The 13,911-nt window shown below is 38.6% G+C and overlaps 1 protein-coding gene and 1 pseudogene across 1 annotated transcript in view; both read right to left on the bottom strand.

Moving 5' to 3' along the window:
• The window catches only part of LOC139377348 (uncharacterized), a 44,224-nt gene extending 35,004 nt beyond the window's left edge, over positions 1 to 9,220 (bottom strand). Inside the window, exons 1-2 of the mRNA XM_071120373.1 lie at positions 9,159 to 9,220; positions 8,082 to 8,263 (exon numbers count right to left, since the gene is read on the bottom strand). Coding sequence (XP_070976474.1) covers positions 8,082 to 8,263; positions 9,159 to 9,220 — 244 coding nt within the window. The remainder of the gene's footprint in view (positions 1 to 8,081; positions 8,264 to 9,158) is intronic.
• Positions 9,221 to 11,153: 1,933 nt separating this feature from the next.
• Positions 11,154 to 13,141, bottom strand: LOC139377033 (DNA replication licensing factor MCM6-like; annotated as a pseudogene).
• Positions 13,142 to 13,911: the final 770 nt, after the last annotated feature.

The following is a 13,911-nucleotide window of genomic DNA, read 5'->3' as shown; positions in this document are numbered from 1 at the left end:
AAATAATAAAGATGTAAACATTATTTTGCATTTACACATAATAATTCATCATAATTTCTTCCGTCATATTCACTTTTGAACACGTATCTTTGGGCTTGATTAATCGAACGCCAGTAATCCATCGATAAATCAATATATTTCCATTAACATACATTTCTTGTTTTGTGACTGTCTTCGTTATCGTGCCAAAATTGATAATAACATGTGTTGTGAAAATGCTTGTTAAGTAGATGTTTTTTATGATCTGATAACAGATGAAAAATCACAGTTTAAACAAAAAGGACTTGTGCCAAATCAGTTAGCACTGCAGTCATCATGCAATACGACCAAGGTTAGTACCGCTACTTTATGACATATTAAGGTCACTTCCTCACGCTATTGAGAGCAGACAAATAGTTTTCCATGATCTATACTGTAAATACGAATTTGTTCTTAACTGACTTGCCTAGTTAAATAAAGGTCAAATAAAAAATACAATATTTTCCATTGATGTTGCCTTTGGCTGATTGAACACAACCAATATCGGATAACTGAATATCACTGACAAGTAGAAAACATAAGTAAAATACATGTTGGATCACAGCATGCATACGTATAATATCAGAATAACATCTGCTAAGATTTGAATCGTTGCTGTTAATAACAACTATTTGTTAGAAACAGAACAAGCCAAAAATGTTTACTATTTCTAAAAACACTCTTCATGATCAATCAAGGCATTGTTTCTGGAAATAAGAATGAAGTGAAAAATTGATTTTTGGATGAAGTGTAACAATGACCGACAGATCAGGATGAAAGAAGAACAAAGAGAATTTCTATATATATAAAAATTTCTTATCCTTATTGAAAAACAGTCTATTCAAACATGATGACAAAAGAAAATGGAATTTCCCCGTTCTGCACGCAAGTTGAAGGAAATCTGCCAGAGAAGGTTGTGCAGCTGCCAAACACTCTGCCCTCCGATAGCCAATTTCTACATGATACTCAGAGCACCTAGTTAAACATGGAGGAGAAGGGAGAACCCAAGACCTCTTCTGTGTACTGATTCCATTCTAGCCCCTTGATCCCCCTGGTCAACATGATAAGCACTACAACTGGAAATGGAAATATGGAACTGTGACCAGACTGCAGAGTGTGCAACATCACAATTCAACACAGTACTTACAAAGGTTTTACATTAAAGTGATGCTTTCTTAGTGGTACTTCATCATTTGGTGGGGCCTTTGGCTCCCTTTGTACCAGTTCTATAACATTTCAGAACCCTTTTCACTCAACTCTCAATATCATTATACTAAACCTATAACCTCTTCTGCATTTCCGTTTGAAGACTATCACGCTACTGTACTGTTACAGTGAGTTTCAGAAGAGCATTTTAAGGTTATGGATGATAATCCAGTCTATCTCGCTTGCTTTAACATGGTACAATTCACTCAACTGGCAGCGCCTCAAACACATTAGCTCAGATTAGCTTCATTTGGCTACATCTGGGATATAATTCAGATCTAAAATGACATGACCTATACAGTAGTTCTAAGGAAAATGTATGTTCTGATTCAACATTTTAGGTACAGTATATAATGGCTGTTTCATTTGATTATAACAAATTAAATTTGGGTTTACAATAGGTGATAGATTACAAACTCACTTTAGAAATTAATTGTTAACATTCACACACAGCATCCTTGTTGTGTCATGCGAGGTCATTAGATCCCCACCAATAAGTACTGATGTATAAAACCCAATGTCGTGGCACTTGATACATACTTTCCTTTCTTGTGCATTACACTGAGCCCTGAGGGCGGTCCGGGCCTTGCCAGGGAGCAGTCACGCAATGTACTCAGGGAATAAGTGGAGCATTCATTACCTCTCTGATCTGACTATTCCTTCACTGCCACTTTCACTTGTGCACAATTACTCCCTCATGTGCTGGGGCACATTACAGCTTCCTAATATCTACCATTTTCCTTTCCCCATTACTCTGTATTCCACAGATATACACTGTCATGTAGGCTCATACAAGTCAAACTGGCGAGTTAGTCAACACTGACAAGACGCTCATACATTCATCTCCAGGTAACACGCTGGGATACAGGCCGCATGACACCTTACTGGAGATGTATCCTGTATGAAAAATGACATTTCTATGGACTTTTATGGTTCGTATGAATGTACTGCGGAGAAATCACCACATCTTCAAGACTGTTACACTTTTATTGTTTTTTCCTTGTCTGATCATTTCAAAGAGCAGCTTTTCATGTTGAATGTACAACAGGCAATATCAGAACTCTGCTTAGAATCAAACAGTATTCAGGACCCTGAGATTAAAGACCATAAACACTGATCCTCCCCGTAAGGGCACTCACCTGAAACTAGAGGTCGACCGATTATGAGTTTTCAACGCCGATACCGATACCGATTATTGGAGGACCAAAAAAAGTCGATGTCGATTAATCGGACGATTTTTTATATTTATTTGCAATAATGACAATTACAACAATACTGAATGAACAATTATCTTAACTTAATATAATACATCAATAAAATCAATTTAGCCTCAAATAAATAATGAAACATGTTCAATTTGGTTTAAATAATGCAAAAACAAAGTGTTGGAGAAGAAAGTAAAAGTGCAATATGTGCCATGTAAGAAAGTTAACGTTTAAGTTCCTTGCTCAGAACATGAGAACATATGAAAGTTGATGGTTCCTTTTAGCATGAGTTTTCAATATTCCCAGGTAAGAAGTTTTAGGTTGTAGTTATTATAGGAATTCTAGGACTATTTCTCTCTATACGATTTGTATTTCAGATACCTTTGACTATTGGATGTTCTTATAGGCACTTTAGTATTGCCAGTGTAACAGTATAGCTTCCGTCCCTCTCCTCGCTCCTACCTGGGCTCGAACCAGGAACACATCGACAATAGCCACCCTCGTAGTAGCGTTACCCATGCAGAGCAAGGGGAACAACTACTCCAAGACTCAGAGCGAGTGACATTTGAAACACTATTAGCGCGCACCCCGCTAACTAGCTGGCCATTTCACATCGGTTACACCAGCCTAGTCTCGGGAGTTGATAGGCTTGAAGTCATAAACAGCGCAATGCTTGAAGCACAGCGAAGAGCTGCTGGCAAAACGCACAAAAGTGCTGTTTGAATGAATGCTTACGAGCCTGCTGGTGCCTACCATCGCTCAGTCAGACTGCTCTATCAAATCATAGACTTATAACATAATAACACACAGAAATACAAGCCTTAGGTCATTAATATGGTCAAATCCAGAAACTATCATCTCGAAAACAAAACGTTTATTCTTTCAGTGAAATACGCAACCGTTCTGTATTTTATCTAGCGGGTGGCATCCCTAAGTCTAAATATTCCTGTTACATTGCACAACCTTCAATGTTATGTCATAATTACGTAAAATTCTGGCAAATTAGTTCGCAACGAGCCAGGCGGCCCAAACTGTTGCATATACCCTGACTCTGTGTGCAATGAACGTAAGAGAAATGACACCATTTCACCTGGTTAATATTGCCTGCTAACCTGGATTTCTTTTAGCTAAATATGCAAGTTTGAAAATATATACTTCTGTGTATTGATTTTAAGAAAGACAATGATGTTTATGGTTAGGTAAACATTGGAGCAACAACAGTCCTTTTTCGCGAATGCGCACCGCATCGATTATATGCAACGCAGGACACGCTTGATAAACTAGTAATATCATCAACCATGTGTAGTTAACTAGTGATTATGATTGATTGATTGATTGTTTTTTATAAGATAAGTTTAATGCTAGCTAGCAACTTACCTTGGCTTCTCACTGCCTTCGCATAACAGGCAGGCTCCTCGTGAGGCAGGTGGTTAGAGCGTTGGACTAGTTAACTGTAAGGTTGCAAGATTGAATCCCCGAGCTGACAAGGTAAAAATCTGTCGTTCTGCCCCTGAACAAGGCAGTTAACCCACTGTACATACTGTACGTCTTTGAAAATAAGAATGTGTTCTTAACTGACTTGCCTAGTTAAATAAAGGTGTAAAAAAATACAGATTTCGATTGTTATGAAAACTTGAAATCGTCCCTAATTAATCGGCCATTCCAATGAATCGGTCGACCTCTACCTGAAACCACAGTGAGCTGTGCAGTGTGTACTAGGTCTCTTAAGCTCTATCACTTCACCTGCCTTTTTAAAATTCAGGTCAATGCAATTTTACATTTTTGTCATTTAGCAGATGCTCTTACCCAGAGCGACTTACAGTAGAGTATATACATTTTCATACTGGTCGCCCTTGGAAATCAAACACACAACCCTGGCGTTGCAAGCACCATGCTCTACCAACTGAGCCACGCAGAAGTGAAGTGCATGCTCCAATCCTATTAACCTCTCTGTGATCTCATTGTGAGCTGCTGGGAGGATCATACAAGCATGCGTGATATCTAAGTGAGTCTGATGACTAGAACCTGGCAAGGGGAACCACAACTTCCGGCAAAGAGGAAGAGCAGCACGTGGCACAACTTGTACTGCAAACCCATTCCTCAGGCTATAGGGTGTTACAGCACTTGTATTATGCAGTATCCTGGATGAGATACTATCTCATCAATATGGTTCACAAAAGTACTGTGCAGATAGCACACAAAATAAGAGATGACAGAAAAACAAGTAATACCTGGCACACCTCCGGTATAAGTGTGGTAAACTATGGGAGTACTCAGTCTGTTGCTGTAAATAACATCTGCTCTAAACTTGAAGGTTTGTAGGGTGCTGCTGAAAACCCATCAAAAATAAACCATCTGTTAAAACTGGAATACATAGAGTTCCAGACGAGGGTCAACCAAGGGTCATAAAACCAAGGGTCATAAAATCCGACAGGGTGATCAACGCAGGGAGTTGAGTTCTGGGTGATCACATTTGAGCGTAATTGTAAGCGACAACAGTCCAACAATAGTGTTGGGGAAACAAAGGATTTCTTTCCGCTACATGCTGTGTTCTCAGCTTGCTCTTGTTGAACAAACATATTTGGCGTCTAGACCAGAAGTGGTTTGGGGTCAGTCACTTACGCCTTTTGTTGTGCAGGGCCAATCTATGCAATTATTGACATGAGGCTATTCAAGCAAAGACACCCACCAGCTCCAGCATGGCGCTGCCACAGAAAGAGACGAGGTCATTACATCACTAATGAGGGAAAATGCTTTAATATTTTCTTCTGTTGTACTGTAACTGTAGATGGGAGGTTTCAATTGGACAATACACTTTCTTTAAGTTTGTAGATATTGATATTAGTCAATCAATCAATCAAATGTATGGATAAATCCCTTTTTACATCAGCCGATGTAACAAAGTGCTATACAGAAACCCAGCCTAAAACCCCAAACAGCAAGCAACGGAGATGTAGAAGCAGAAAACAGAGAACAGCTACACATTTCTTTGATTGAATAGCATATCTGTCCTTTTCACTATTCATAACAGGTTGGGTACTTCCAGTATGAGCTTAGTATTTGATGTATTTCAAAGCTATGAAGATTTACAGTATATTGCAAAGATTGCATAAATAAGTGATGACTGACACCTTATTTCACATGTGGACAATTCAGTCAAAAGCTGATCTGAATCCAGAATCAGATAATCAAATGATGTTAACACATGCAGCAACACTACCTTGACCTAACATGTTTCATTACAGACTTTGAAGGGATTGGAAGTGACACAGAAAAAAACAAGGCCACAGCTAGACACATTTGTCCAATGTATAAAACAGTATATTTCAAAAGTTCATATAGACTACCAAGCATGTATATCCATCACATATTGGCTGAATGAGCAAGGCTACCACAGCGACAACACGCAGGCGTAGGGTCATGCATGAATGGGTAAACTATCAAGGCTGTTTGGTAATGTTTCCCATTTTCATTTTCTCAAAGTGATAAACCTTGTCAAATACATAGAAAAGTAGGAGTGTGCATGGTTAGAATATCAATAGGTAGTCTACACTCTTACGAAAAAAGGTACTATCTAGAACCTAAATAGGTTCTTTGGCTGTCCCCATAGGAAAGCTCTTTGAAGAATACTTTTTTGTCCCAGGCGGAGGGTTCTATATGGAACCCCAAAAAGTTGAAGAAGCTGAAGAACCCTTCTAGAGACCTTTTTGTCTGAGTGTTAATGATGTCTTATATGTGCCATTCCACCCCAGGAAGTCCTGAAAACATTTTTGACATCTTGGATTGTTCTGGCAATTCTCACATAGAAACTTCATTGGGAGGAAGGATGTTTGATGTGCTTTTTACATTTGTATCACAAACCATGTTTGAGAAAATCATGATGAAATTTTAGGCCCTTTTTAGACCTATATATGCCTCCTGTAAGACCTTATGATCCGTTAACCGTACATGATACAGACAATGTGTTGGTGTCATTATACTCCTTACAGTGTGCTCTAAAATATGGAGTATGTCTAGTTTCTGAAATATTATTTTTTCGCAAGAATTTATTCAACATTACAAATATTCATATTAATATCTCAAAAGTACCCTTTTAAATTTTGTTCATTTTTAGACATTGTTTTAAACAATATACTCTACAAGTACATCACATTTCCAGAGTGGGCTCTCTGCTACTTTTAAAGTTATGATACATTTTATGAGCACCACCAACACAGTGAATGGGAAAATGGATTCAAAGGGAACTCCCTCTGCTGGTGATTTCCTGAATGTACAATCCTAAAGCAGAGCTGTGATTGGTTAATGGCCTGTAAAGTCAATTTCTATGTATACAATGGGTCATATCTTCAAAAGTACCAGAGAGCCCACTCTGGAAATGTGATGTGCTTAAAGAGTAAAAATAAGTCAAATCAAAAAGGGCACTTCTGAGATATAAATATAACTACATACATATTTTAAATGTTTAATAAATGAATGTGACTTTTTATTTCAGAATCTAGACATACTCCATATTTTAGAGCACACTATAAGGAGTATAAGACACCAATATGTTGTCTGTATCATGTACGGTTCACAGATCATAGGGTCTTACAGGAAGCATGTATAGGTCTAAAAGAGGTCTAATAATGTATGTGATACAAATGTGAAAGCATGTCAAACATCCTTCCAATGAAGTGTATATGTGAGAATTGCCAGAACAATCTGAAACACCCAAAAATATATTTGGGCCTTCCTGGTGTGGAATCCCCCACATGCCTGCAGCAGAAGGCCACAAGATAAACAATTGCACACATGTTGAATCTACTCTGGTACTACTTCAGAAACGTAAGCACTTATCTTGTGACCATAGTAGTCTGAATGTGTTGCACCCAGCCTGACGGTGCATTACACACTTCTGCTTTGGTCCATGTATGATAAATAACTTTCTTTCAGCTGAGGTGTTTTTCTTTTTATTTGTCTAAACACTCTCATTAGTAATGTAAACAGAATTATAGCTTCATAACATGGAAGTGGCACTAGGGTTAAAGAAATTTGAGTATGTGTGGCAGCACAGTGCAAGTGGTGCAATTCAAGTGTACAAACCAATCCTTGCATTACACAAATAAATAACTTAGTTATAGGACTAGTTTTCATACTGCAATAAGGTGTAATCTTGGCTTCCAGACATGTCACCGGGGGTCTTTTCACAGTCCCCAAATCCAGAACAAATTAAAGAAAGTGTACAGTATTATATTGAGCCATTATTGCATGGAACTCCGTTCCATCTCATATTGCTCAAATGAACAGCAAACCTTGCTTCAAAAAACAGATTCAGCAACAACTCACGGCACAACGCCTCTCCCCTATTTGACCTAGATAGTTTGTGTGTATGTATTGATATGTAGGCTACATGTGCCTTTTTAAAAAAGTATGTAGTTCTGTCCTTGAGCTGTTCTTGTCTATTAATGTTCTGTATTATGTCATGTTTCATGATTTGTGTGGACCCCAGGAAGAGTAGCTGCTGCTTTTGCAATAGCTAATTGTGATCCTAATAAAATACCAAAATCCATGGCCAAATCTCGCATGTGCGCCGTCACGATAGGTTGTAACTGCTGTCACGAGAGACTATATAGTGTGTAACTGCACCACATGGGGACGCTGTGCTGTCTGTACCTTGGAAGAAGCTCTTGACCCGGAGGTAGCTGACACTGAGGCGCAGCACGGAGAGCTTGTCCAGTTTGGAGATGATGTCCAGGGTGAAGGGTAGGAGACTGGCCAGCCGGTCCAGCTCTGTATTCAAACGGTCACGGTGCCTCTTAGACGGATTGGTCTTCTGAGTGGCCGCTGTCTGTTTTCTGTCAGATATAGAGAGTCAAGTAATTGATTGATGTTAATTGATGTTATGATAAAAGTTACAATCTAGGCTTCAACATCAATCTACTGATACCAAAATACAGTACTATTTATTGTCCCAATGATGACTGGTTTATTAAATAAGAAAGCAAGCGTTACTGAAATTTAAATCCCATTTTGTCTCATTAGTCATTGGAATCTTTACTATGTCTAAGCAGGTATTTTTAGAAAGTCAGGTGTTGTCTGTGGGGTCAGAAAACAATGACAGTAAATAGTCCATTAATGACTAAATAATGAAGAGGGAAAGCCTCTGTAGTAGCAGCAGGTCCCTCAACTGAATAATGCTGAATATAAAATTTTTCTCAAGTTGGATATGAAATTGTAAGAAACTTGCAATGGCTTGATAGATGATGTGGACATCAATTAAGGATTCAGAGGGGTTGGATTAAATTTGGTTGTGCAACTGAATGCACAACTACATAATACTAAAACTATGTATTTACAGTACATCATACTACTACTTACATAGGCAGGCACAATGTAATTAGTGTGGGTACAGATTGTTACAAAGAACTTACAACTTTAATACATGTTTGTGGTTTGTGTAATTGCACATCTATAACGACATTCAATTTGCAAATTATAATATATTTTTTAGCAAATTGTTTTCAAAGTGTAACCAAATACCCTTAGAAATATAGGCAATGTAACAATGAATGCCAACATAGTGCGGTATGCTGTTTTTAATTTTAAAACATCACAATGCTTTTGTTTGTCCATTCATTTACAAGTGTTGAATATCCATGAAAGCCAGACTGGAAACAATTATATTATATTTGCACATGCAACAAACAGGCATTTCATGTGAGACTAACTCATTAATATCCGGTACTCAACTGTTTTTGGATGGGCTTCCTTCTCTTCCTTCCCGCATATAAACAGTCCCCAGGTGGAATCATCATCTGTGAGTCAATTATCATTAATTGCGTGTCTCAAGAAGGCAAAACTTAGAAAGGGCATATCATGAATAAAGAAGTCTATATGAAAATAGAATTATACAAGCAACAATATTAACTTCATTTCACATTTATTTATCACAATAAACTTGACCATTTGCTAACTAATTTAGCGTCCCAGTTATTTCACTATATCCGCTTCACATTCGTGTCTTTGTTTACGTTCAGGGACCAATGGCATATAGCTTGAAAAAGTGGCATGCGTAGTAAGTGCTCAGGTATTGTAAACCATCGATTTAAGGGAAATTAGTATGACTGATCAAAAAAATAAATATTAACACATCTACTAACTTGCACACTGTATTCAAATGTAATACAACTCACCTAAAGACTGTTCCAAGTAATATGCAAGTCAAAATTAAATCGGTAGTAGTTCTCAACAGTCTAGAGAATTGAATAATACTATTCTGTAAATAAAGTTGCATAAGAACCTAAATTATAGCATACGGTCCAACACAGCTCTCTACAAAGATGGTTTATCAGTCCGCGGTCCTCTTGGCAGGGATGTGGTTGATGTTATATAGACCCGATTGGGTGGCGTTATCTTCCTCGTATTTCAGGTGGCGAATTTATCCCAATGACCTGACATGCCCTTCGCACGCAACTCTCTGAGATGCGATCTGGGACGAGACACACAAACAGTTGTGCGCAGGTGGTCGTACGGCACACTTCTCCGCGATGAAGGCAAGGAGCGAGGGTCTATTTAATATTATGGATATTATTTAATATTTACATATAATGGAATTGGTCACCTACAAATTGAATAGTATGAATGTAGGTTATAGTTATATGCACTATTCCCATTCATTGACGTTTGGAAAGGAAGCGGAATAGAATGCCCTTTTTCTGAAGGACATTCGACTACATTTTTATTAATGTTCTCACATATTTTTCTAAATATTTACTTGCCTGCAGAGAGAAATGAACAAGACACTGAATTCAAATTAAAACAGGGTGAGTATCCATATTTGTTCTAAAATAAATGTTTCAGTATAAAACATTTTCTTGGATGTGCTTAAATGTAGCTTAAATGAACTTTTCTGTAAAACATATTATTGTAATAAATTGAATCTTTGTGCAAGTCGATGATAGGCCATTTCATTGCATCGTCAAGATCAGATCTGCATGATTTAACACATCAAGAAAGGGTCACGAAGGGTGTGCCCCACACTATGGGACTTCGATCACGACTGGTTGTGATACAGCCAGGGATCGAACCGGGGTCTGTAGTGACGCCTCTAGCACTGAGATGCAGTGCCTAAGACCGCTGCGCCACTCGTGAGCCCACAGACTAAATGTATCATATTCTGTTGATAAAAAATATATATACAGAATTTTGTAGTAATACCTCTTTAGAACCAATGTTCCATGAATATCAGAGATAAACAAAAAAACATATATTCTTCCCCCCAAAAAACAACATGCCCCCTCAATGTCCCCATAGTCCAACTGACATGCCCTGAACCATTGGCCTGAACTCTGAGGCACCAGTGCGATGATAGGTAAAAGTGCGCCACCTGGTGAGCGCAACTCATTGCAAAAAATACATTTATTGAAATCCATAGAGATGAGCAGCATGACGAAAGTGTATTCATTTCATATTCTACATAACTTTTTTGAAAGACAGTACATTGACAGTCAATAGCAACATGTCAGCACACCAAGTGAACAGTAGGCTAGTACATTGACAGTCAATAGCAACATGTCAGCACACCAAGTGAACAGTAGGCTAGTACATTGACAGTCAATAGCAACATGTCAGCACACCAAGTGAACAGTAGGCTATTGTAGCTCCGATCACAAATTCCTTTCAGATAAGCCTGAATTAAATGACCCTTTCCACAATATCTACGGCTGAGGTGTACGTGGACCATACCTAGTCTTCCAGGATGTAATTGGCATTGACCACTAAGAAGGGGTCCACTTCCTCCACAGGTTCCTCTCCCTCAACACCAACTTTCTTCAGCCCAGTCTTCATTAACTCTATGATGATGTGGTCCTGAAATAAACACATGTACAGAGCATGTCATTCACTCACAAATTGTACAAATCTCACTGCATTATGTAAAGGTTAATACCATAAATGCTTCAAACAGTCAAATATTTAAGATGGTTTTAGTGTGTCTTGTTTTCCAATGCTTTATTTACATAATGGATTCGTCTCTGAAGCACTTTCTCAATCAGATACTTCTTGGCAACCATCTCAGCTTCTGACTCGATCTCACTCTTCATCTCTTTCAGGTACAAGTTAAATCAGCTTTCACTTCTTCAGTGAAGACTCTTCGTCAACTGTAAGAATGAAACATTTTGTTAAACGTTGACAAAACTAGTATCCTTTTAATTAAACTAAATTGAAAATAAAGGATCCTTTCAGTTTGTTTGAACTCTGACTATCATCCATCTTGTGCATGTGCAGAATGATGAGGTTGGAGACCCTACAATACTCAGCGAAGGTCATTTTGAGAGCAGGCTTGGCAGTGCTGGTCTTCTCAGGTCTGCCTGCCCCATGGTCTATGTCCATAGCCTCCTCTGCATGATGGCCATTAGTGCCGTTTCTCCCCTTCACAGCCTCATCTATCAAGTCATTCTGAAATGGAGAACACAGGATGACAATTTTTTTATGTATAAATGTATCTTTTTCAATAAATATATTGTTGCAAAAAGGTGAAAGTGACTGTTTCCTTCCATTCATTCCCCCATTGTTTCTTACCATTAATTTCCCCATTGTCATCTTGTTCCTGGTCAAAGTTGATGTCTGGGGAGTCAACACTGATGACAGACTTATTCAGCAGTCAGATGGCCTACTTTACATGTTTGGGATGCACCTTTAAAAAGTACAAATTAAAGGGTGAAGATGTGTGTTGTACTATCAACGCAACTCTTCAGATATCATTTAAGCTTACTCATTATGTGAGCAAATTCACTGAACAACCTCTGTTACACCAACAACCATAATTATTATATTTTAACAAACAATGAAGACACATAAAAAGACAGGAGTTTACTCTACAATGTATAGGGGCCTATACATATGGGGATGTATAATTCAGTAGTAGGTGTTTGACCAGCCACATCTGAGCGGTAGAGCCTGGCCATGCCCTCAGACAGTCGGAGCATGCTATCTAGCTGCCTGACAATGATACACCAGGCTGGCTTGGTGCTGTCACTCTGACACAGATGCTTGTTTATTGCTTATTACTGCATTGTCGGAACTAGAAGCACAAGCACAAGCATTTCGCTACACTCGCATTAACATCTGCTAACCATGTGTATGTGACAAATAAAATTTGATTTGATTTGATTTGATTTGATTTGTGCGTCAACTCCTTGACCTCCGAGGTGATCAGGGGTCAACATTCACCACACCTACAATGGGACAGAAAGCATGTTATGGTAGGTAGATCTCACTGAACGCTGCATCTAAACAGCACAACACATAAGGAACACCAATACAACAAGGGCAATTATTACCTCTGGTTGAAACTGTAGAGTAAACAATATGTATCTCTGGACCTCATCAGTGGCGTAGACTCGCTGTACAGATTCCATGTTTCTACAGTGCAGGTCTACATTACGTCTGGCTATGACATAATTTGTCACCTCTACCTCAAGTCACACAAAGGTGAAAATCCATATGCAAAGGTCTCAAAGGCTTCTGAAACACACATTTCCATTCAATGTGGGCTTACTGCAGGCGCTGAAAAAGTTAGGGAAAAGGGAAGGTTTTGCTTTTACCTCATTGCACTCATCAATCAAATTGACGAAGAGGTCAAATCTGAAAATGATGTGTTCTGACATGTTGACGTTCTGTTTCAGAGACTTAAAGTGGTTGTATCTCCCATCGATGGGGTTGGCAGCTGCCATCCACAGCATGCAATGCTAGTCTCTCACTAGATACTACTCCAAACATGTAACATGCTACATTGCTATGAGGAATAATGAGACCTCCCGAGACCAGAAAGACAGCCTATGCAACAGTAGTAAACAACTCCAAATGCCTCTGTTAAAGCTTTGATCACAGGTTTGATCTTCAATTTCAAGTAACTTATATGTTGGTTACAAATAGGATAGTGCTTGGTGGATTACTTAAGAAACTGTCTCTCGGCGGTACTGGGGTCGCAAAAGATGCAAACATTGATGTCCCCCTGAGAGATGTGTCCTCCATGGTTGTCTTGCCAACACAGCCAGAGAGAATCAGTAGGATTCCACGCTTGATCTCGTCATTCCCTGCAACAAGGAATATTAAAAATGTTTTTTTTTTTCAGGTTAGGCAGTGCATTTTATAACCGTTTTAACTGTTCTTTTACTATTAGATTTGTGTGTATTGTTGTGAATTGTTATACTACTGCACTGTTGGAGCTAGGAACACAAGCATTTCGCTGCAATAACATCTGCTAAATATGTGTATGTGACCAATACAAGCTGCCTCCACTATCGCAGCACTATTTCAACTTAAACCTCATCAAATCACCTATGACTGGACTAAACAATTTAGTCCAATCAATGTATGCTAAATATGATGTGGCTGTCCATGGTTCTGATTTCTGCACGTGAGTGCGTTGTGCAAGTACAACAAATCACGTTGACTCTATCATACAGTACATGCTTTTATTTTTTGTTGTCCTAGGCAACCT

The sequence above is a fragment of the Oncorhynchus clarkii genome, chromosome 20 (genome assembly GCF_045791955.1).
Source record: "Oncorhynchus clarkii lewisi isolate Uvic-CL-2024 chromosome 20, UVic_Ocla_1.0, whole genome shotgun sequence".
NCBI classification, from domain to species: domain Eukaryota; kingdom Metazoa; phylum Chordata; class Actinopteri; order Salmoniformes; family Salmonidae; genus Oncorhynchus; species Oncorhynchus clarkii.
This window is presented reverse-complemented; position numbering and strand designations above follow the sequence as displayed.